Source organism: Carettochelys insculpta, chromosome 12 (genome assembly GCF_033958435.1).
Source record: "Carettochelys insculpta isolate YL-2023 chromosome 12, ASM3395843v1, whole genome shotgun sequence".
Lineage (NCBI taxonomy): Eukaryota > Metazoa > Chordata > Testudines > Carettochelyidae > Carettochelys > Carettochelys insculpta.
In genome coordinates, this window is record NC_134148.1 from 47,145,521 (window position 1) to 47,167,500 (window position 21,980).

Genomic DNA, 21,980 nt, shown 5'->3' on the forward strand with positions numbered 1-21,980 from the left:
ATAGCACTCAGCTATTTCGAAACAGAGCAGCCAGACTGATTAGCCAGCAGGGCACCCTGGGTGGCTGGAGGCCCCCTATTCCCTATCTATATAGCCACTATTCCAAAATATCTATTTCAGAATAGTCACTATTCCTCCTTGAATGAGATTTACAGAAATAGAAATAAGCTGTCCTCTATTTCAAAACAGGAATTTTGCTGTGTAGACACTCACAAAGTTATTTCAGAGTAGCGTCCATAATTCCAAAGTAACTTTCCTACATAGACATGTCCTCCAGTTCTGCTCCTTCCCTTGGCCCCACCCCTCTTCCCAGTCCATCTTCAGGGACACTTTTCTCCAGCACCTCCTTGTTGAGGTGTCATTGCTCCTCACCAATGGGACAGTGGAGGTAGTTCCTCAGGAACAAAGGGGGAAAAGATTCTACTCCCATTGCTTCCTAATCTCGAAAGTCAAGGGTGGCTTTAGGCCCATCTGTGTCCTGCTCAGATTCAATAAATTCATGCAAAAGTTTGTTTTTCATTGACTCACTGAAATTCATTAGCCTTTCCTTTGATCTGGAGGACTGGTACACTACTCTTGATATGAAAGATGTGTATTTCCATATATCCATCATTCCTCAACAAAGACACTTCATAAATGTTGCCATCAACAGGGAATGTTACCAGTTTACAGTTCTCCTTTTCCGCCTCTCCACTGCCCCTCGGGTATTTAAGTAGTGCGTATCCTTGGTAGGAGACTTACTTTGCAGGAGGCACATATTCCTTTACCTGGATGACTGGCTAATAAGAGACCACTCCAGAAAACTGGTGGAATCCCATGACCAACTAGTCAAATCCACATTTCAGAGACTATTTCTCCTCAATATGAGCAAGTCCACCCTGTCTCCAACTTGGCGAATAGAGTTCATAGAGGCAGTGTTGGATTTGGTTCCAACAAAAGCATTCCTCCCAGAGGCACATTTTCAGGCCATAGTGGACATCATTCAAGGCTTCATGGTCTTCCCAGACATGATGGCAAGGGACTGGATGGTGCTACTCAGACATATGGCCTCTTGTACTTATGTGGTCAGGCGTGCCAAACTGTGACTCAAATTTCTCCAAATGTGAGTGTATACCCTTCAGTATATTGCTCCCAATGCGAAAGGAAGTTCTACAGTCTCTAGGGAGGTTGTGGAATCTCCATCTCTGGAGATATTTAAGAACAGATTAAATAAATGACTATCAGGGATGGTCTAGACAGTACTTGGTCCTGCCATGAGGGGTGGGGGCTGGACTCAATGACCTCTCAAGGTCCCTTGCAGGGCTAGCATTCTATACGTTGTTGGTTAGAGCACCATACAGTGTGCCAGGGAGTCCCCTTCAGCATTCTGCAATCCCCCTTGACCATTGTCTTCTTGACCATTAGCTTCTATGATGTGTTAACAGGCTCTGTGGACATGGAGAAGTCAGTGGATGTGATATACCTTGACTTCAGCAAAGCTTTTGACACAGTCTCCCACAACATTCTTGCCCATAAATTAAGGAAATATGGATTGGATCCTTGGATTATAAAATGGATAGAAAGCTGGTTTGACGGTCGGGCCCAACGGGTAGTGGTTAATGGCTCAATATCTGGATAGTGATTGGTTTCAAGCGGAGTGCCACAAGGCTCGGTTCTGGGGCTGGTGTTGTTCAACATCTTTATTAACGACCTGTATGAGGGACTGGATTGCACCCTCAACAAGTTTGCGGATTACACAAAACTGGGGGGAGAGGTGGATACGTTGGAGAATAGAGAGAGAATCCAGAGTGACCTGGATAAATTGGAAGACTGGGGCAAAAGAAACCTGATGCAGTTCAACAAGGAGAAGTGTAGAGTCCTGCACCTGGGATGGAAGAATCCCAAACATTGTTATAGGCTGGGGACCTACTGGCTCAGCAGCAATACGACGGAAAGAGACCTAGGGGTTATGGTGGATGAAAGGCTGGATATGAGTAAACAGTGTGCCCTTGTAGCCAAGAAGGCCAATGACATACTGGGGTGCATTAGGAGGAGCATTTTGAGCAGATCTACAGAAGTTGTTGTTCCCTTCTATTTGGCACTGGTGAGTCCACATCTGGAATACTGTGTCCAGTTTTGGGCTCCCCAGTATAAAGAGGATGTGGATTTGCTGGAGCAGGTTCAACAAAGGGCAACAAAAATGATTAAGGGACTGGAGCACAAGACCTGTGAGGATAGGCTGAGAGATATGGGCCTGTTTAGTTTACAGAAGAGAAGACTTAGGGGTGATTTAATAGCAGACTTCAGCTTCCTGAAGGGGAGCTCTAAAGGGGACAGTGAGAAACTGTTCTCAGTGGCGTGAGATGGCAGAACAAGGAGTAATGGTCTGAAGTTAAAGAGGGAGAGGTGTAGGTTAGATATTAGGAAAAACTATTTCACCAGGAGGGTGGTGAAGCATTGGAATGCATCACCTAGAGAAGTGGTGGATTCTCCATCACTCGAGGTTTTTTAAGTCCCGGCTTGACAAGGTCCTGGCTGGGATGACTTAGTGGGGGTTGATCCTGCTTGAAGCAGGGAGCTGGACTAGATGACCTCCCGAGGTCCCTTCCAGCCCCAGGATTCTATGATTGTAACAGATGCGTCGACACTGGATTGGGGGCACTCATGGGGTACTGCCAATTTGCAAAGGCTGTTATCACCAGAGGAGCTCTACCTTCACATCAGTTTCTGAGAGCTCAGGTCAGACTGGCGGCATGCTAGTCATTCAGACTAGCGCTGCTTAGCTAGTATGAGACAGTGGTGATAGACAATACTACAGCCATACTTTACATTAACAAGCCGGGAGGGACTTGGTCAAGAAACCTTACACATGTTGGAATTCTGTGTAGCCGACTCAGCTCATCTGGAGGTGTCTTATCTCCCAAAGTTGTGGAACGTCTTATCGGATCACCTTAGCAGATACTGTCTTAGTCACAGTCTGTTTAGACATGCTCTCCATCATCCAATGGTGGGGGTTTTCCCAGGTCAACCTCTTCACCCCCGGGGCCAACAGGAAATGCCCAATATGCTGCTGCTTGTACACATGGTAGATCTCAAAATCTGCAGGGGCAAGGCAGCTCATCACTCCAGCATGGCCCTGTCAGCAATGGTACACCGTGCACCTGGAACTAACAGTTGGCACACCAGTCCCACTACCTCTGTACCCAACCTAATCCCACAGAACCATGGTCACCTCCATCACCCAGGCCTCCAGTCCCTCCATCTCATGGCCTGGAAGCTGCATGGCTAAACCTTACTGAACTGCTATGGTCGATCCTAGTTAGGAATATGCTCCTCAGTACTAGGAAACTACCCCACCAGCACCATGTATCTACCATAATGGAGAGATTTTCTTGCTGGTGCACAGAGCCTCAGACACCTCCCGTTCAGGCAACAGTACCTCTGGTCTTAAACTACCCACTTCACCTCAATATCCCAGCTCCCCTATCACAGCAAATTTGATGAGAGCCCAAGCCTCTTCTGCAGAATTCCTGGTTCAAGTTCCAGTTCAGGAAATCTGCAGAGCTGCCGCCTGGTCATCAGTGCAGATGTTCACATCTCACTATGCCATCACCCAGCATGCTAGAAACCAATCTACTTTTGGTAAAGCAGTGCTCCAAACAGTGACTCCTTACTCCAGCCCCATCTCTGGAGGACCACTTGAGAGTCACCTGACTTGAATTGACGTGAATAAGCACTTGAAGAAAAGCCCGTTGCTCACCTTCTCATAACTGTTGTTCTTCAAGATATGTTGTTCGTATCCATTCTTATACCCCTCCTTCCCCAGTCTCGGAGTAGCTGACAAGAAGGAACTGAAGAGGGGATGAGTCAGCAAGGTCATATACTGAGCACCATCGAAGTGCCATTCCACAGAGCTCCACAGCCAATTGGATAGGTGCTGCTTAGGGAAAAACTTTCCAGTGATCATGCACATGGCATGCGTGCATCTGATTGGAATGGACGTGATCAACATGTCTTGAAGAACAACATTTACAAGGAAGTAACAGGTTTTTTTTAATTACATTTGAAAAGTTTGTAAGGTTACTGTGCTATGTGTGATCTATCCAAAGTCTCATTAAATGCATAGTATGTGTGGATACAAAGGCAGAGTACATTTTTTTTAACTTCTGTTCCAAATGTCCTAATGTTCATATATTTTGACTTCTTTTAAAACTGCAGTGTTTTAATACATGATTTTAAGACACATTTTCAACCTTAGCTCCCACATAAAGTTCTTTTTTTTTTTATTGCTAAATGAAGATGAAATTGGACAGTACACCAGAAAATATGCTGAATGGAACCAATCCTTCATAGACTGGTCTTGGGGAAAGAGCAGATTAGATAACATAATTTGATTTTTCCATTTTCTCAATTCTGTTAAAAAAGCAACCAAGGTTGTCTGACAGGATCTCTTTTTTTGGAAATTCTCCCTCATGGTCCTCCACTTCTCTCCAACCCCAGAGCCATCTGTCTTAGAATCACAGAATTCTAGGGATGTCAGGAGGTCATCTAGTCCAGCCCACTGTCTAAAGCAGGATCCAATCCAATCCAATCCAAGGCATCCTTCAGTCTGCATAGACTATGGAGCGCGCCCTTCGTAACTCCATTTAAGATTGTCATTTGCAGCATTGACTGTGACTGTGGAGGCCCACATGAGAGTGACAGTCCTTGCTACATCTGCTGCATATGTAGTGGGTGTCTGGCAGGTCCTTGCTGTCCTTTCTGTGGGCTCACTTCTCCTCTGCCAGCTGTCTGTTCTTCATCTCACCCTGCTGAAGGCCTTTGTGTAGTTCCTGCTTCCAGCTGCTGTGGTCGTCTGCCTGCTCTTCTCAACTATCTGGGTCGATGTCTACCTCCTTGAGGTCCGTCTTACAGACATCTTTTTAGCGCAACTGGGGGCGTCCGAGAGGTCTTTTGCCAGAGGCTAGCTCGCCATACAGGATGTCTTTTGGGATCCTTCCATCATTCATCCTGTGGACGTGGCCAAGCCAGCGAAGCCGCCGCTGCCTGAGTAGAGTATGCATGGTTGGAATTCCAGCTTGCTCGAGGCCAGCGTTGTTGGGCACTCTGTCCTTCCATGATATCCCAAGAATGTGCCTGAGGCAGCGCCAGTGGAAGACATTCAGCCTCTTTTCCTGGCGGGTGTACAAGGTCCAAGACTCGCTGCTGTAGAGGAGGTATTGAGGATGCAGGCTCTGTAGACTTGCATTTTGGTGTGAGTGTACAGCTTGTTGTTCCATACTAAGTCTGAACAGAGTTGTGGCTGCTTTTCCAATCCTCCTGTTTAGCTCAGACTCCAGTGACAGGGTGTCGGTGATGGTGGACCCGAGGTAAGTAAATTCGTGGACGACCTCTAGCATGTAATTGTCAATGCTGATTGATGGAGGTTCAGTAACGTCCTGACCAAGTACGTTTGTCTTCTCTAGGCTGATGGTAAGCCCAAAGTCCTTGCATGCTTTGGAGAACTGATCCAGCAGTTTTTGAAGCTGGCCTTCTGTGTGTGTCACTACAGCGGCGGCGTCTGCGAACAGCATGTCTCTAATGAGCACTTCCCGCACCTTAGACTTAGCCTTCAGCCTTGCAAGATTAAACAGTTTCCCGTCAGATCTTGTGTGCAAAAAGATGCCCTCTGTTGAGCAGCCAAAGGCATGCTTCAGGAGGAGTGCAAAGATCCCGAATGATGTCGGAGCAAGGACGCATCCTTGTTTGACGCCACTCCTGATGCTGAAGGCATCTGATGATGTGCCATTATATTGGATGGTTCCTCTCGTGTCTTCATGGAAAGACTGGATCATCTTGAGTAGCCGTGGTGGACAGCCTATCAAGTGGAGCAATTTAAACAGTCCATCCCGACTGACCGAGTCGAAAGCCTTGGTCAGGTCGATGAAAGCAACACAGAGTGGCTTCCTCTGCTCCCTGCATTTCTCCTGCAGCTGCCTCAGAGAGAAGATCATGTCAGTGGTAGATCTCTTGGCGCGGAATCCGCACTGGGATTCAGGAAGTACCCTCTCCGCGAGCTTCTGGAGTCTGCGGAGGATGACATGAGCGAACAATTTACCAGTGCTACTTAGGAGGGAGATTCCACAATAATTGTTGCAGTCACTTCTGTCTCCTTTGTTCTTATACAAGGTTACAATGTTGGCGTCCTACATATCCTGTGGAACCTCACCCTCTCTCCAGCACAGGCACAGCAGCTCATGTAGGGGTTCCAGGAGTGTGTCCAAGGCACACTTGACTACCTCTGGTGGTATACCATCTTGGCCTGGGGCCTTTCCTACCTCAGTGCTGTCAATAGCTTTCTTCAGTTTGACCACAGTTGGTTGCTGGTCCAGCTCATCCATGACTGATAGGAGCTCGACGGCGTTGAGGGCTGTATCAACTACAGCATTCTCGCATGAGTACAGTTCAGAGTAGTGCTCGACCCATCGCTCCATCTGTTTGGCTTTGTCAGTCATGACTTCACCAAATTTGGATTTCAGAGGTGCCGTCTGGTTCTGAATGGGTCCCATTGCCTTCTTTATGCCCTCGTACATTCCTCTGAGATTACCAGAGTCAGCACAGGTCTGGATACTGCTGCATAGCTTAAGCCGGTAGTTGTTGGCACAGTGCCTGGCTGTCTGCTGTGCTCTTTTTCTGGCTTCTCTGAGTGCTTGCTGGGTACTCTGACTTGGTGAGCATTTATACACCAGAAGTGCAGCGCGCTTCTTTTCGATGACTGAAATCATCTCATGGGAGTTAGCTTCGAACCAGTCATTTGTGTTTTCAGGTCTTCTTCCAAACACTGACAAGGCCGTATTGTAGATTGTGTCCCTCAGATGCTGCATCAGCACTCCCAGGGCTGCTGCGCAGATTCTCCTCAAGGGTCTCTCTGAACATTTCAGCTTTTTCTGAGTTTGTGGTCTTTCTGGCATCAGTGCGGGGCCTTCCACTTTGTTTAGAATGGTGCAGCTTCTTGGGTCTCAGCTTGAGCTTGGAGCACACTAGCAAATGATCTGTATCGCAGTCAGCACTATGATAGCTGCGTGTCAGGAGGACGTTTTTGATGTTGTCGCATCTGGTGATGACCAAGTCTAATTGGTGCCAGTGTTTCGAGCGTGGGTGTCTCCATGACACTCTGTGCTGTGGCTTGGTTTGGAAAAATGGGTTTGTGATGCATAGGTTGTGGTATGTGCAAAGTTCAAGGAGACACTGTCCGTTATCATTCATTTTTCCCACACCGAAGTGACCTAGGCAAGAGGGCCATGAGTCATGATCGGCTCCAACGCTTGCATTGAAGTCACCCAAAAGGTACAGTTGGTCACGAGCAGGTATTTGCACTATGGCAGCACTGAGCTCATCATGGAACTTGTCCTTTGCTTCTGGTGTGGCGTTCAGGGTTGGAGTGTAAGCGCTGATCAGGTGGATGGGACCGGCACAGGTTTGAAGTTTGACCTGAAGGAGTCTTTCTGATCCGCCCGTGACTAGTTCCACCTTTTGCAGAAGGGTGTTTCTGATGGCAAAGCCAACACAGTGCTCCCTGGGTTCCTCTTGGGTTTTGCCCTGCCAGAAAAAAGGTGTAGTCCTTTTCCTTTAGGGATCCCGAAGCTGCACGTCACGTCTCCTGCAAAGTGGCGATGCCAGCTTGCAGCCTCTTCAGTTCCTCATTGATAACAGCAGTCTTTCGGGTGTCGCTGATGTCCTGAAGATCTTCGGTCAAACCAGTCCGTACATTCCAACAGGCAAGCTTGAAACTTGCAGGATCTTGAAACTTGAAAAAGCAGGATCAACCCCAACTAAATCAAGCCAGCTGTGACTATATCAAGTCAGGACTTAAAATCCTCAAGGGATGGAGATTCCATCACCTCTCTCGGTAACCCATTCCAGTGCTTCACCACTCTCTTGGTGAAATAGTGTTTTCTACCATCCAATCTACACCTCTACTTCTGTAATGTCAGACAATTGCTCCTTGTTCTGCCATCCGTCCCCATTGAGAACAGTCTCTCTTCATCCTCTTTAGAGCTCCCTATTAGGAAGTTGAAGACTGCTATCAAATTGCCCCTCAGTTTTCTTGTCTGGAAACTAAATAAGCCCAAATCTCTCAGCCTCTCCTCATAGGTTATGTGGTCCAGCCCCTTAATCATTTTCATTGCCCTCCGCTGAACCCTCTCTAATGCGTACACATCCGTTCTATACTGGGGGACCCAGAACTGGATTCAGTACTCCAGATGTGGCCTCACCAGTACCGAGGAGAGGGGAGTAATAACTTCTCTAGTTCTGCTGGCAATGCTTCTCCTAATGCCCCCCAAGATGCTATTGGCCTCCTTGGCTGCAAGGGCACACTGTTGACTTATATCCAGCCTCTAATCAGTTGTAATCCCCAGGTCCTTTACTGCTGCACTGTTACTTATCCAGTTGGTCCCCAGCCTGTAACCGTGCTTGGGATTCTTCCATCCCAAGTGCAGGACTCTGCACTTCTTGTTGAACCTCATCAAATATCTTTTGGCCCATTCCTCCAATTTGTCTAGGTCACTCTGAACCCTATTCCTTCCGTCCAGTGTATCTACCTTGCCCCCTAGCTTAGAGTCATCTGGAAATCAGCTGATGGTGCAATCCATCCCCGCATCCAGGTCACTAATAAAGATGTTGAACAGTACTGGCCCCAGAACCAAGACTTGGGGCATTCCACTTGAAACTGACCACCAACCAGACAATGAGCCATCGACCACTACCTCGTAGGGCTGTCCGTCAAGCCAGCCTTCTGTCCATCTTACAGTCCATGTGTCCAATCCACACTTCCTTAATTTGTGGGCAAGAATGTTGTGGAAGACTGTATCAAAAGCTTTGCTAAAGTCAAGGTATATCACGTCCATTGACTTCCCCATGTCTAGAGCCAGTTACCTCATCATAGAAGCTAATCAGATTGGTTAAGCATGACTTTCCCTTGGTGAACCCATGTTAGCTACTCTTGATCACTTTCCCCTCTTCCAAGTGCTCCAAAATGGATTCCTTGAGGATCCCCTCCATGATTTTTCCAGGGACTGAGGTAAGGCTGACTGGTCCATAGCTCTTCATCTACCACAATCAGATTGCAACATCTTCCTCGTCAGAGTTGGATTAGGATCAAACAGGGCCCATGTCCTCCAAAACGTCGTGGTCTCTCAGACAAACAAAACACCTCCTTAGCCACCTAAATAAATTCTTTGTTTCTTCATAAAGCTCACCCCTAAACCCTTAGTAGGTCTCAAAATGTTACTGTAAATGGGGAGTCGTCTTTAAGATGATTGTTATTATTGCACTGTTTGTGATGGTTTTGTGACCCTTAATTATGTCAGTGACCTGGAAGAAAATATAAAATCATCACTGATAAAATTAGCATATTACACATATATTGGGAAAACATAAATGAAATTTCAAGTAGGAGTAAAGAGGTTATATTGCCTGTATTTGGCACTGGTGCAACCAGTAGTGGAATACTGTGTTCAGTTCTGGAGTCCACTGTTCAAGGAGATTGATTAATTTGTGAGGATGTAAAGAAGAGCTTTGAAAATACTTAAAGGATTGGAAAATATTTTACATAAATGATAAATTCTAGAAGATCAAGCTGTTTAGCTTAACAAAAGGAAGGCTCAGGGGTGATTTGAGCTCAGAGAGTAAGTACCTACATCTGGAACAAATAATTGATAATAGGCTCTTTGCCCTAGAAGACTAAGATATGATGAGATCCAAGGGTGTAAGCTGAAGCTAGACAAATTCACACTAGGAATAAAGTGTAATTTTTTCATGGTGAGGGTAGTTGACCATTGGAATAGTTTACCAAGGATTGTGCTGAACTATCCATCATTGGCAATTTTTAAATCCAGATTGGATGTTCTGCTAAACAAGCTACTCTAATGCAAAGCGTAATTATTAGAAGGATATTATTTAGCCTGTATTAGCCAGGAAGTCAAACCAGATGATCATGATGGTCCTTTCGGTCTCTCTCCCTCTCTGCTTAGTTTGCAATCCTTTTTCAGGATACATATATTGCAAGGATCCTGTGTTAATATTGTCCTCCACTACTGTTCTTCATGAGAAAATTGCATGTTAAGTAATAAAAGCATTTTTATTTGCCAACCTTCGTAGGTTTAAAAATGTGATATTTGAAATCAACCCAACTGAAGAAGTTGGAGATTTTGAGGTCAAAGCAAAATTCATGGGTGTACAGATGGAAACATTCATGTTACATTATCAGGTAAGGATCCTCCTATTTGATGCTGAAAACCTGTGATATATAATCTATGTGGGCTTCATGTGGCAACCAAAATCTTTCCTGTAGATTCTAATAGTCACTTTCTCTGGATTTAAAATTCCATAGATAAATATTTGTATTCATTATGATTTTGAAGAAACACTCCTGAAAGAAACCCAGTGTAGTGCCCTTATTCATTACAGGAGAGCATTAATGCTGATGTCAGTGAAAAAAATAATTGTTATTAAAACTTTCTCATCAGAGAAGTGGAAATATTTAGATATAGCATAAATGTTAGCTGTGGTAAAGCCCTATTCAGCCTGTGAAATGAACCTCTATCTAGTCTAGTAATGGTAGCATCAAATTATCTCAGCTGGTGCAAAAAAGCCACAAGAATAGGTGGATAAGAATAAATTAAATGGGGGGAATCATACTTGTGTTCGCTGGAGAGGTTGAGCGGATCTGGCAGTTTAAGCAGCAGTCTGACTTCAAAAGTCTTTTGCAAAACTCATTCTGCAGCAACTTTTGCAAGTGTTGAAAGTATGCACTTGACTCTCAGTAATTTACAAAAACAATATGTTGATGCTCATTTAATTATTGTAAAAGTTAGAACGATGCAAGGTCCTTTGCTTGCAAGTTTGAGGTGAGGAAACTTGGCTTTTCCAGGAAAACAATAGCCTTTGTTTGCAAGTGAGCCTCTTCTAAAACACAGCTTCAGTAGAATCACTTCTCATTTTGTCTTATCATAGAATCACAGAGCTGTAAGGGACCTCAAGAAGTCAACGAGTCCAGCCCCCTGCCCCAAGCAGGATCAACCCCAACTAAATCATCCCAACCGTGACTATGTCAAGTCGGGACTTAAAAACCTCTAGGGATGGAGATTCTACCACCTCCCTAGGCAATGCATTCCAGTGCTTCACCACCCTCCTGGTGAAGCAGTTTTTCCTAATATCCAACCTACTCCTCTCCTTCTGTAACTTCAGACCATTACCCCTTATTCTGCTGTCTGTCACCACTGAGCACAGTTTCTCGCCATCCGTTTTAGGGCACCCGTTCAAGACATTGATGGCTGCTATTAAATCACCCCTCAGTCTTCTCTTCTGCAAACTAAATAAGCCCAAATGCCTCAGCTTCTCCTCATAGGTCACGTGTTCCAGCCCCTTAATCATTTTCGTTGCCCTCTGCTGAACCTGCTCCAGCACATTCACATCCTTTCTGTACTCAGGGGCCCACAACTGGACACACTATTCCAGATGTGGCCTCAACAGTGCCAAATAGAAGGGAACAACAACTTCTCTACATTTGCTCAAAATGCTCCTCCTAATGCACCCCAGTATGTCATTGGCCTTCTTGGCTACAAGGGCACACTGTGTACTCATATCCAGCCTTTCATCCACCATAACCCCTAGGTCTCTTTCCATCGTACTGCTGCTGAGCCAGTAGGTCCCCAGCCTATAACAATGCTTGGGATTCTTCCGGCCCAGGTGGAGGACTCTACACTTCTCCTTGTTGAACTGCATCAAATTTCTTTTGCCCCAGTCCTCCAATTTATCCAGGTCACTCTGGATTCTCTCTATTCTCCAACGTATCCACCTCTCCCCCTAGTTTTGTGTCATCCGCAAACTTGCTGAGGGTGCAATCCAGTCCCTCATACAGGTCATTAACAAAGATGTTGAACAACACCAGCCCCAGAACGAGCCTTGCGGCACTCTGCTTGAAACTGACTGCCATCCAGATATCGAGCTATTGACCACTGCCCATTGGGCCCAACCGTCAAGCCAGCTTTCTATCCATCTTACAGTCCAAGGATCCAATCCGTATTTCCTTAACTTATGGGCAAGAATGCTGTGGGAGACTGTATCAGAAGCTTTGCTGAAGTCAAGGTATATCACATCCACTGACTTCCCCATGTCCACAAAGTTTGTTACCTCATCATGGAAACTAATTAGATTGGTCAGGCATGACTTGCCTTTGGTGAATCCATGTTGACTACTTTTGATTATTTTCCCCTCTTCCAAGTGCTCCAAAATGGATTCCTTGACGATCCCTTCCATTATTTTCCCAGGGACTGAAGTAAGGCTGATGGGTCTGTAGTTCCCTGGATTGTCCTTCTTTCCTTTTTTTTAAAAGGGGGGCACTACATTTGCCTTTTTCCAGTCATCCAGGATCTCTCCGAATCTCCAAGAGTCTTCAAAGGTAATGGTCAAAGGCTCAGCAATGATGTCTGCCAATTCCCTTAGTACCTTTGGGTGCACTAAATTCAAACCCGTGGATTTGCGTACATAGAGTTTTTCTAAGTGGCTCTTAACTCGTTCCTTCCCCACCGAAGGCCGCCCTGCTGTCTTCCCAATAAATGTTCAAGAAATCACAGTTTGATCATCATTCCTATGCCTAAAAGATCAAGAAGGCTCAGCATTCATTTAATAGATTTTTTTTCAAAGTACTGAAAATAGTATACTCTTCTTTAAGTTGTGTCCCTATTTGTGCTCCTCTGTAGGTGTGTCTGTGTCCCTGCTCTGCTGATTGGAAAATTTTAGTAATAGTCATCCTGCCTGTGCATGCTCCTTTTTTGGCCATGAGTCTAGCCGGTATGCACTGGCATTCCTTCCATATTTCCTTCTCCATATGTTCCTATATTTTATGGCTATGAAATATGATTAAATGAGGAGAGGAAGGACTCTATTTAAGGGTTATGGCAATTGTGTGGTAATCACATGAATGAAGAGCCTGGAAATGACTATTTAAATTTAGATCGTTGTGGTCCTTTTCAATATTTGAAAGAAAGATAAGAGCTAAAGAAAGTTTTCATTTAAATATTCCTTTTAATAGAAAAACCATAAATTTAAGTAATCAAAACTATTAATAGACTATTTTTCATATTTTCCAGTTTGAATTAATAAGTCTTCTAGGCATTAGTCTCTCACACTTACATTTTGTGGATTCACCCTAGCTATTAATTCTTCAGAAACCTTCTTTGCATTTGTATCTTGTAAAGTATCCCTTTTCTGCTCAGCATCTGTGGATTTCTCACTAATCAATGTGTTGCCTTTGGCAGGATCTTTTGCAGCTGCAATATGAAGGTGTTGCTGTCATGAAGTTGTTTGACAGAGCAAAAGTCAACGTCAATCTCCTGATCTTCCTTCTGAACAAAAAGTTCTATGGGAAATAATTGGCATCTCCCAGAGGAGCTATGAAAAGAGAGATGAATGGAAAAACTGCATTTCTGTTTCTTATTGTCCTCTTTAACCTGTCAGAAGCAAGGACACTTATATATGATGTACCTCCCTCTGCCCAAATAACATGTATATCACTTCATGAAGAAGGACTAGACTGTCAATGATTTAATAGCTGTGAGTCCACAGGGACTCTGTCTTACTGCTGTGCTTTTCCTTTCTCTGACTTTTCAGATTCCTTGAGAAGCATTTAGTTGAGAATGTTTTCTTGTAGTAGTACAGTGCCACTGGGGATTATACAATTGCTAGAATATAGTTTGGGTTTATGGGTATGTTCTTTGCCTAAATGTTTTGATGGTGGGGCTTGTTACTAGTAGAAGAAAGTTGGAACTGCGAAACAACCAGGTCTGCCTCTGTATCTAGAAGCAGGAAAGGATTGCAGTTCTTATTTAGACTCCCCCTGGGAAATTCTAAGTTAACACAAGAGGACATAAACTTAGAAAAATAATTGCTCTGTGTTATAGCATGGATAAACTGCAAAAAAATTAACCTGCTGATCCTGTCCATTGTAGTGTCCATTACCAAGGACACACTACCACCACAACTGAACTCAGAGTTATATTTTAGCATGTGATTCAATTTACTTGTGTAGTTTTATCTTCTAACTGTGGGCAGAAGACAAAATTTTGTCACAGAACTGTCTCAGGTTGTTTCAGTGCCAGCTTTTAATGGTGGTGGGGACTGTTAGTTGAGGGGGACTACTGCACCAAAGTCTTAGATGACTTTCAATAGCATGAGTGTTGATGATTTATTACTACATATACATTATTGTAGCCATGTAGAACACCTTTAGTAAGCCAAATTTTTTTCAATATATGTTTCTTATAAAGGCACCTAGCTAATAAGATAGTCCTGGTAGTAGATGAAATGAGGAAAATGTGTGCTAATGCCTAAATACGAAAACCTTTTGGGGGAGGGGGAGGTGATGGAGGAGAAGTGATTTTTGAATCAGTTGAGCAAAATTTTAGAGTTTTACTTGAGAAGCCTTAGAACATTACGGAAAAAGTGTTTGTGATCTTAGTGCTCCATATATCTGCACCTGATGCTATTACACACTAGGATCTACCCGCAGACTTGCAAAATGGAATTTACATTGCTTTTATATAGTCTGAGCTGTTAAATTATTTACATTGTATCAAGTGTACCTGAACAAATGGCTCTCTATTTCCTTTACTACTAAGATATTCATTTACTATTATAGTGGTGCCTGTCATACTTCTATACCTAATAGAAATGCAAAAAGGCTATTATGAACTCTGGTCTTCACTAAATTGCTTTTAGCCTGTAACAAACTTGTTGCCCATATTCTCTGCTCGAGACACAGATGTCTCTGTTTTTGAAAAATAATTTTGAAATATATTTGACTGTTCTATGATTTCAGAGTACAGGTTAAATAAAGTCTCTGTTCTTAGGCACACACACGCACACCTTGTAGGCTTATTTCAAATAATTGTGTTTTATGATTTAATCACAGACTCTTGTTTGAAAACTCTCTGCCTGCCTTCTGAGTCAGTTGTTTCGCACAGTCTTTTTAAGAGGCTACTAGCATATGGCCCTACCTTGTGACAATCTCTGCCACACAAACAGTAACAAACTGATTTAATGTTGGTCCATGTAGTATTAGGGTAATAATAAGAACAGATGACAATTTTCCTTTTGGGTGTAAAACTAGTCAGGAATTTCCAAATAGGGGAAATTCTTTCTTGAGAAAGGAGAACCTCAAAATAGGAATTATACCCTCCCTTGCCCCAAAATAGCATCAGGACAGGGACAGTATAAAAGTCTTGACATGCATCTCCTGTCTCTCTTCAATATGAGTCCCCACTGTTGTTTGATTCAAGCATTTTAAATTTAACTATCCTTTTCTAGTTAGGAATAAAAAGGTGATTATGGGATCTTCTGAAATTATTCATCAGGGGAATAAAACAGTACCCTGACAGCTGATAAACAAAAAGGATTAATGTTTCTCTGTTGAAAAAAGAGCTGTCTGCATAGCCATGTCCTCACTATAACCCAGTCTAGATCCAAGGAATAGACAGGTTATTGAGGCTATTCTAGTAAAATATGATAATACCTATGAAGAGAAGACATTTAGCCTACTTAGAAGAACAGTCAGTACTTACATGAAAACAGTTTTTGGTGCAAATTGACAAGACAGCTAGGTGTAGTAGAAGAGTGAAGCAGTTTTGTGGGAATAAGTGTGCCGATTTTAATTAAATAAGGTATAAATGTGGTAGGAGTTTTAAAAAGAAAGATCCAGCTTCAGCACCAAAATTCTGTAATTGTTATTTTATTTATTGGTCTCCTAGCTTTTCCTTTTCCTTCTCTCCTACCTCACAATCATTGTATTTATCTTGGGCATAAATTCTTTTCAAATAACTAGATGGCTTTATTGTTTGCACATGAAATGTCTTTGTATTTCTCATCTAAATAAAAGATCATTTGTTCACATCTGAGTATGTTTGAATCCATTTTGAGGCCTGCTTTAATTTGTATGGTAATTTGTTAAATTCCACACTTCGCTCTTTAGTCAAAACTCAATCACAGGACTACAACAGCATATACTAGGTCCTCAAGTTACGCACACTCAAGTTGCGCATGTCTCAGGTTAATGTGACTCTGAGTGGCAGGGAGCTGGTGACTCAGAGGAGCAGGGTAATTGACCTGCTGCACTGGTCAGTTTCCCAGCTCCTGTCAGAAGCAGGAGTTGAGTTGGCTGCTGCCCCTGACAGGTGAGGTTCCCTCACTCCTATCAGGGAGAATCTGTTCCTGTCAGCACCTGCGCAATTCACACAACCTACTTCTCCATCCCTGCCACCACACCCAACCCAAACTGTACTCCCTGTCCATCTCTTCATTTGTGGTGTCCCCAGTGCCCTTTTCTCCTTCGTCAGCACTCCCCAACCTGCATCACTATCCCCACCCTTTCCACAGTCCATCCCTCCACCTTTGTGGCCTCCTCAGTCTCCGTTTCTCCTTCGTCATCAAGACAAGCTTCCCTGCCCCAACCCTATCCTTCAACCCTCTCCATCAAATCTGGGCGCACCATCATTTTCGTTAGGACATTGCAGCCTGCCCCCCTCACCGCCACCCATTCAATATCCTTCAGCACAGTTCCCCTTTGCAAAACCTGGGCAAGAGTAAAGTCACCAAAAGAGTGCTGTGTAATGATGACTCATGCTTGGGGCTTTTTTTTTTCCCCCCAGCAGAAAAGAAGCTGATAAAAGTGGGTCCAACCAGCCTCGCTATCCTTCCAAGCAAAGGTGAGCAGCCCTTAACTTTCTGCTTTCCATATAACTGGCTATGACAGACCAGTCCTTTGAATTTCTTATTGGTACTCTAGTTTTCTTTAGAGGTGATGTGCTTCCTTGTTCAGTAGAAGGCCCTATGGAATTAAGGCTGAGGAAGGGGCATGACACTGGTATGTAGAGTGATTGTTTTGGGTGCGCTTGCAAGAGCTGCTTTCTAGTTGTAGTTCCAAAGGTGTTAATGAGAGGAGGGTTGAGGGTGGAGAGCAGCAAAACTGCAGGAACTGTTGATAACAGGCAAGCTGTCCAGGTGGAAGCGGACCCTTATCAGATAGACGGAGGTAGGATGATGACTGCAGGTGGTGAGTTGCTTGTGGTCCTCCCATATGTTTCTCATTTTCTCTCTCTTCTCTAGCATGTTGGCCAACACTCTCGCTGTTTCTGCCTTTGCCTCTGTTTGTGCTGTCTCCTACAAGAGGCTGGCAGGCATTCTAGGTGTGCATTTCTGGAGGCATGAGATCACAAGAGTTGGGGAGATAGGAGTGGACATAAATCATGCCAGGAAGGGGCTATTACAGCAGAGCTCTGTTCATCAAGTGGGACTGATAAAGAGGGGAGAACGAGGCAGTAATGAAGGCAAGATTTCACACCCCAGAAGAGCTTAGTTTACTGATGGTTCATGCTGGTCATTTCCTGCTCTGCTTGCAGGAGCCTCATCCAGGCTCCCTGGCCAGACAAGAAGCTGGCAGAAGTGGATCTGAGCAGCCTGGACATTCTTCTTAGGAGACATGAACAATCTTTAGCTTGCTGTCATTCTCATAACTAGTTGTGTGTCAATGGTCCACCTTTTTGACTTCATCATTACTCACTGTAGTTGCTTTACAGGCTGTCAGGTTCCTGTTTGGGGAGGGAGCCCTATGGAATTGAGTCTGGGAAGGAGCACTAATATATGCAAAAAAACCAACCAGAAGTCCTGTGGCACCTTATAGCCTAACAGGTATTGTAGAGCATAAACTTTCGTGGGCAAAGACCTGCTTCATCAGATGGAGAAGTGGGAGGTTCCAGAGGATGGTTTAAATACATGGACTTATGAAAAGGAGGGAGTCCTAGTCAAGAGAAGGGCCAGAGTTGACAAGGTCAGTGCAGTCATGGAGGATGTGGCCCATTATCAGCAGTTAATGTGGAGTGTGAACATCAAGAGAGGAGAAACCAGGTCAATTCAGTCAGGGAGGATGTGGCCCATTAGCTTCCTCCCATTGGTATTTCTCTCTCCTTCTGTCTTTTGTAGCGTGTTGGCCAACACAGTCTTTTTCGTTCATTGTTGTTACCTCTGCTTGTGCTGTCTCCCACAGAATGTGGGCCAGTATCCTAGATGAAGTTCCTCACAGGCAAGGCCTGGGGAGCCGTGGGAAAGCAGGAAGGAACACAAATTGTGTGGGGTAGGAGATAGGAGAGAGAAGCTCTGATATTATTGAGTCAATCTCTGATCAACAACTAGGGCTGATATGAATGGGAGAGGGCAGCTGGGAAGATTTCTCACAGCAGAAGAGGTTAGTGTAATGATGGCTCATCCTGAGTTTTTTCTGATGCACTTGTAGAGGACTCAGGCTGGAGCCACACACAAAGGAGAAGCTAGCAGAAGTGGATCCAAGCAGCCTGGACATCTTCTAAGGAGAGGTGCATGTGTCAGCTTTCTGCCTTCCACATAACTGGCTGTGAGTGGTCTGTGGTCTGAATTCCTCATCTGTGCTGGCTGTAGGTTTCTTGACAGGCTGTGACTTTCCTGATTGGGCAGAGGACCCTGAGCAATTGAGTCTGGAGAAAGGGGCGATAATGTGCAGTGCAGAGTGACTATTTTGGATGTAGGGGTAGCAATCACCTTTCTACTTAGAATCCTATAGTGGTAATGAAAGGGAGTAGCATCATTGAACCGTATGCCAGATGTGAATAGAAGAGGTTATGCGACATTGCAACAGAGATGCTAGCCCACACCCCCACTTTGTATTGTGTTTAGTAGCAAGGGAAACTAAGTAAAGCATCAGTCTACTCCTGTGACATGAAGATAAGAGCAAAAGAGCGGCCAGCCTGTGACCATTGTTGGTGCAAGGCAAGAACTGTCCAGCTGGGAGTGGAGAAACAGATGTTTTCAATTAGCTAAGTGTCTATTTTGGAGAGGGCTCTGCTCATAGCCCACCTGGTTGCAGAGAGTAATGCCCTATTAGTTAGGGCTAGAGTTGTAAGCATTGCTTCCTAACTAGCAACATTGGTTATGAGTGAGTCCCTCATTTTAAGGGACCGCTCATTTTTCTGGGTATAAGCAGTGTATCCTCCTCAGCAGCTAGAGGGATGTACAATGGCAACTCCAGGTGGTGAGCTGCTTGTTTTCCTCACTCCCCTGTTTGGTGTTCAGCGTATGTTGGCTGCTGGGGTTAGGGCCCAGGAAAGATTCAGCAGTCAGGTAGAGTAATAGAGGGAGCGGCAAGGCCACCCAGTTGTCAGAGGTGAGATGCGGATTGCGTTTCACTCCGTGCATCAGTGACGCTCGGCGGCCAGATAACGTAACACGCAATGTTTCCCCCACCCCCACAGCAGCAAAGAGGGCAAATCATGACACTCCGTGGCACTCAGGGAACCCACGGAGTGTGGCTCCTTGGGAGCAGCGAATGGGAACATAACAAGGCTGCTGCAATCTCCTCGCGGGTGCCAGTACGATTGCTGCTCAGGAACTGCTTCTACCGCCCTGGCCCAGTTTCTATGTCAGGTGACAGTACTGGAGGGGATTCTGTGAGAGAGCCGGGGTTGTTTTTCTCCCCTATGGTGTAGCTGTTGTGCTCACTGCTTCCATCTCCCATGAGCCACAGTGGGCCGTGGGGCACTATGGGAGATGGCGTGCTCATGGCCTCCATCTCATCAGACACTGCAGACCATGGGGCATCATGGGAGATGGAGTCTGCCGTCAAGTAGGCACCAGCACAGCTGTCTCATTTGCAAGGTGAGGGACCGGTGGCCCGGAAGCGAAAGTTAGCCTGATATGGTGCTGGTGGCTCAAGCCCCTGTCTTCCCACGTGTAGCTCAGCTATCTGCGCTCTGGTGGCAGGACACAGACTCGGGTGTCAGTAACGCTCTGCACAGACTGGTCCTGTGGTGTGCGGACATGGTGGGAAGTGACGTACTGCTGCTGATGTCATGTAGGCGGGATCTAGAGCTGATGGTGTCTGCCACCCTTGCTCCCACTACATTGATGTCTTCCCCCAGCCCGCCCGCACGTCTCTGGGTGGACGGGACACGCGCAAGCGCAGAGATGTGCCGCAGTGGGATGTAGGAGCTGTAGTGTGCCCGGCCTACATCTCCCATGAGCCAATGCTGAGCCAGCGGCTTGTCCGAGGCTTGGTGCTTTCTAATTGGACGTGGGGCGCTTTTAGTCTGTGCTCACGAAAGCTCATGCTCAAAACTTTTCTGTTAGTCTATAAAGTGCCACAGGACCCTTCGTTGCTGTTACAGATCCAGACTAACACGGCTACCCCTCCGATATTTAGCTTCACAGTTTCTGATGGCAGAGTGGGCCAGCGACGGAGGTCGTTAGAGGAGAAAGTGACAGTGGTAAGAAGTCAAACCCGAAGCGCCAGGGGATTGGTCCAGTTATGCACTAGTCCCGCCCCTGGCGAGCAATGCCTCCTGGGAATTGCAGTTTGCAAAGTGCTGCTGGCTCGGGTGGGTTGGGAGCGGCATGTGTAAGGCAATGGCTTGGCTCAGCGTGGCCAGGGGCACGTCAGTCCCCCTTGTTACTCCCTTCCCCTCCCCAGCCAGGACCTCCTCGCTCCCACCTGCTTGTGTAGCCAGCGGTTGAACCTCTCAACTCCCCAATTTCCTCCTTTCCCCCGTCAGCCCCCTCCCTGCACTCCCTGTCCCCCACTCCCCTTTCCTAGCGAACCACCCGCCTCTATCTTCTCTTATCCTCAACCATCTGGCCAGCTGTGGGACCCCCCTCAGGCCCTTATTTCTCCTTTTCCTAACCAGCTCCCTATCTGTGCATTTACCCCCTTTCCTATCCAGCTGGCAGTGGGATTCCCTCAGCCCCCAATTTCCTCCCTTCCTTAGCCAAACCCTTAACCTGCATTCCTGCCCCCCATGCAGCCAGCAGTGGGACCCGTGTTCTCCCTTCCCCAGCCACCCCCCTCACCTGCACTCCTTCCCTCTACTCTTCTCCAGTCAGAAGTGGGACCCTGCAGCCCCCTTTTTTTTCTCTTCTTTGGTCAAACCCCCAACTCAGACCCCCATACCGCCTTCTCCTTTCGTCCATTTGAACACCCCTGCTCAGCCTGCACCCACATCAACACCCTCCCCTACCAACCTTATCCATAGCGCTCTTTTACTTTTCTCTCTCTCTCCCCACAACACCTAGCCCACTGCAACCTGCACCCCCAGACCATTTCTTCATTCACAGCATCCATCCCTTCCACTTTCTTTCCCCTACAAGGATCTCCAGCCTGTACCTATCTCTACCCTTCTCCCATCCAGATACTACCTATGGGTTCCTCAGCTCTCTTCTCTCCCCAACTCCACCCCAGTTCATTTCTCCATTTCTGGGACTTCTTACCCCCAGCTCACCCTGTCCTGCAGCCCAAGCTCTACCTTTTCCCCTATCCATGCTTCCACTGGTAAGTCTGGTCAATGACTATCTTTCTCTTCAACAATTCCCAGTCTCTTCCCCTCATCCGTTGGGCTTTTCAGCCCCCATAGCAACCTGCATCCCTTAACCCTATCCTTTCACTCTTCATGCCGCCATTGACAGGGACCCTTAGCCTTCCCAGCCCACCACAACTTATTGTTCTTCTTCGAGTGTCCCCATGGGTGCTCCACATTAGGTGTCGGGCTCGCCTGGCGCCGCAGATCGGATCTTCCAAGCAGTTTCTGCCTTACCACGCATGCGCCGGTGCGCACCACTCCCTTGCGTGCTCCTGGCCACATGCGCGATCCGGTCCTCGCCTGTTCCTCTTAACCGCCATCGGCTGCAGACGGAATCCGACTAGGCTACAGCCAAGTTAGCGTATTCAATGGTTTTAACTGTTTTTCTTTAAAGTTTTCAAGTTCTTAGGCTACTGTTAAGTTAGCCAGTTGTTATTTTCAAAAAAAAAAAAAAAAAAAAAAAGAAACAAACAACAAGCGGGACGGCGTTCAGTCCAGTCCTAGTAACAAGCGGAGCACCGGAGGCCAGGAGCCTAGGGCCATTAGCCCTCCTGCCACGGCAGGCTATCGGAGAGGGGGAAAACAGCA

At 45.9% G+C, this 21,980-nt stretch overlaps 1 protein-coding gene across 3 annotated transcripts in view; it reads left to right on the top strand.

Moving 5' to 3' along the window:
* Nucleotides 1-15,905, top strand: part of IQGAP1 (IQ motif containing GTPase activating protein 1) — a 335,028-nt gene extending 319,123 nt beyond the window's left edge. For all 3 annotated transcript variants that reach the window (XM_075006488.1, XM_075006490.1, XM_075006489.1), the window contains 2 exons: nt 10,120-10,228; nt 13,281-15,905. In XM_075006488.1, the coding sequence (XP_074862589.1) occupies nt 10,120-10,228; nt 13,281-13,394 (223 nt within the window). In that variant the 3' untranslated portion in view covers nt 13,395-15,905. The remainder of the gene's footprint in view (nt 1-10,119; nt 10,229-13,280) is intronic.
* The last annotated feature ends 6,075 nt before the right edge of the window (nt 15,906-21,980 follow it).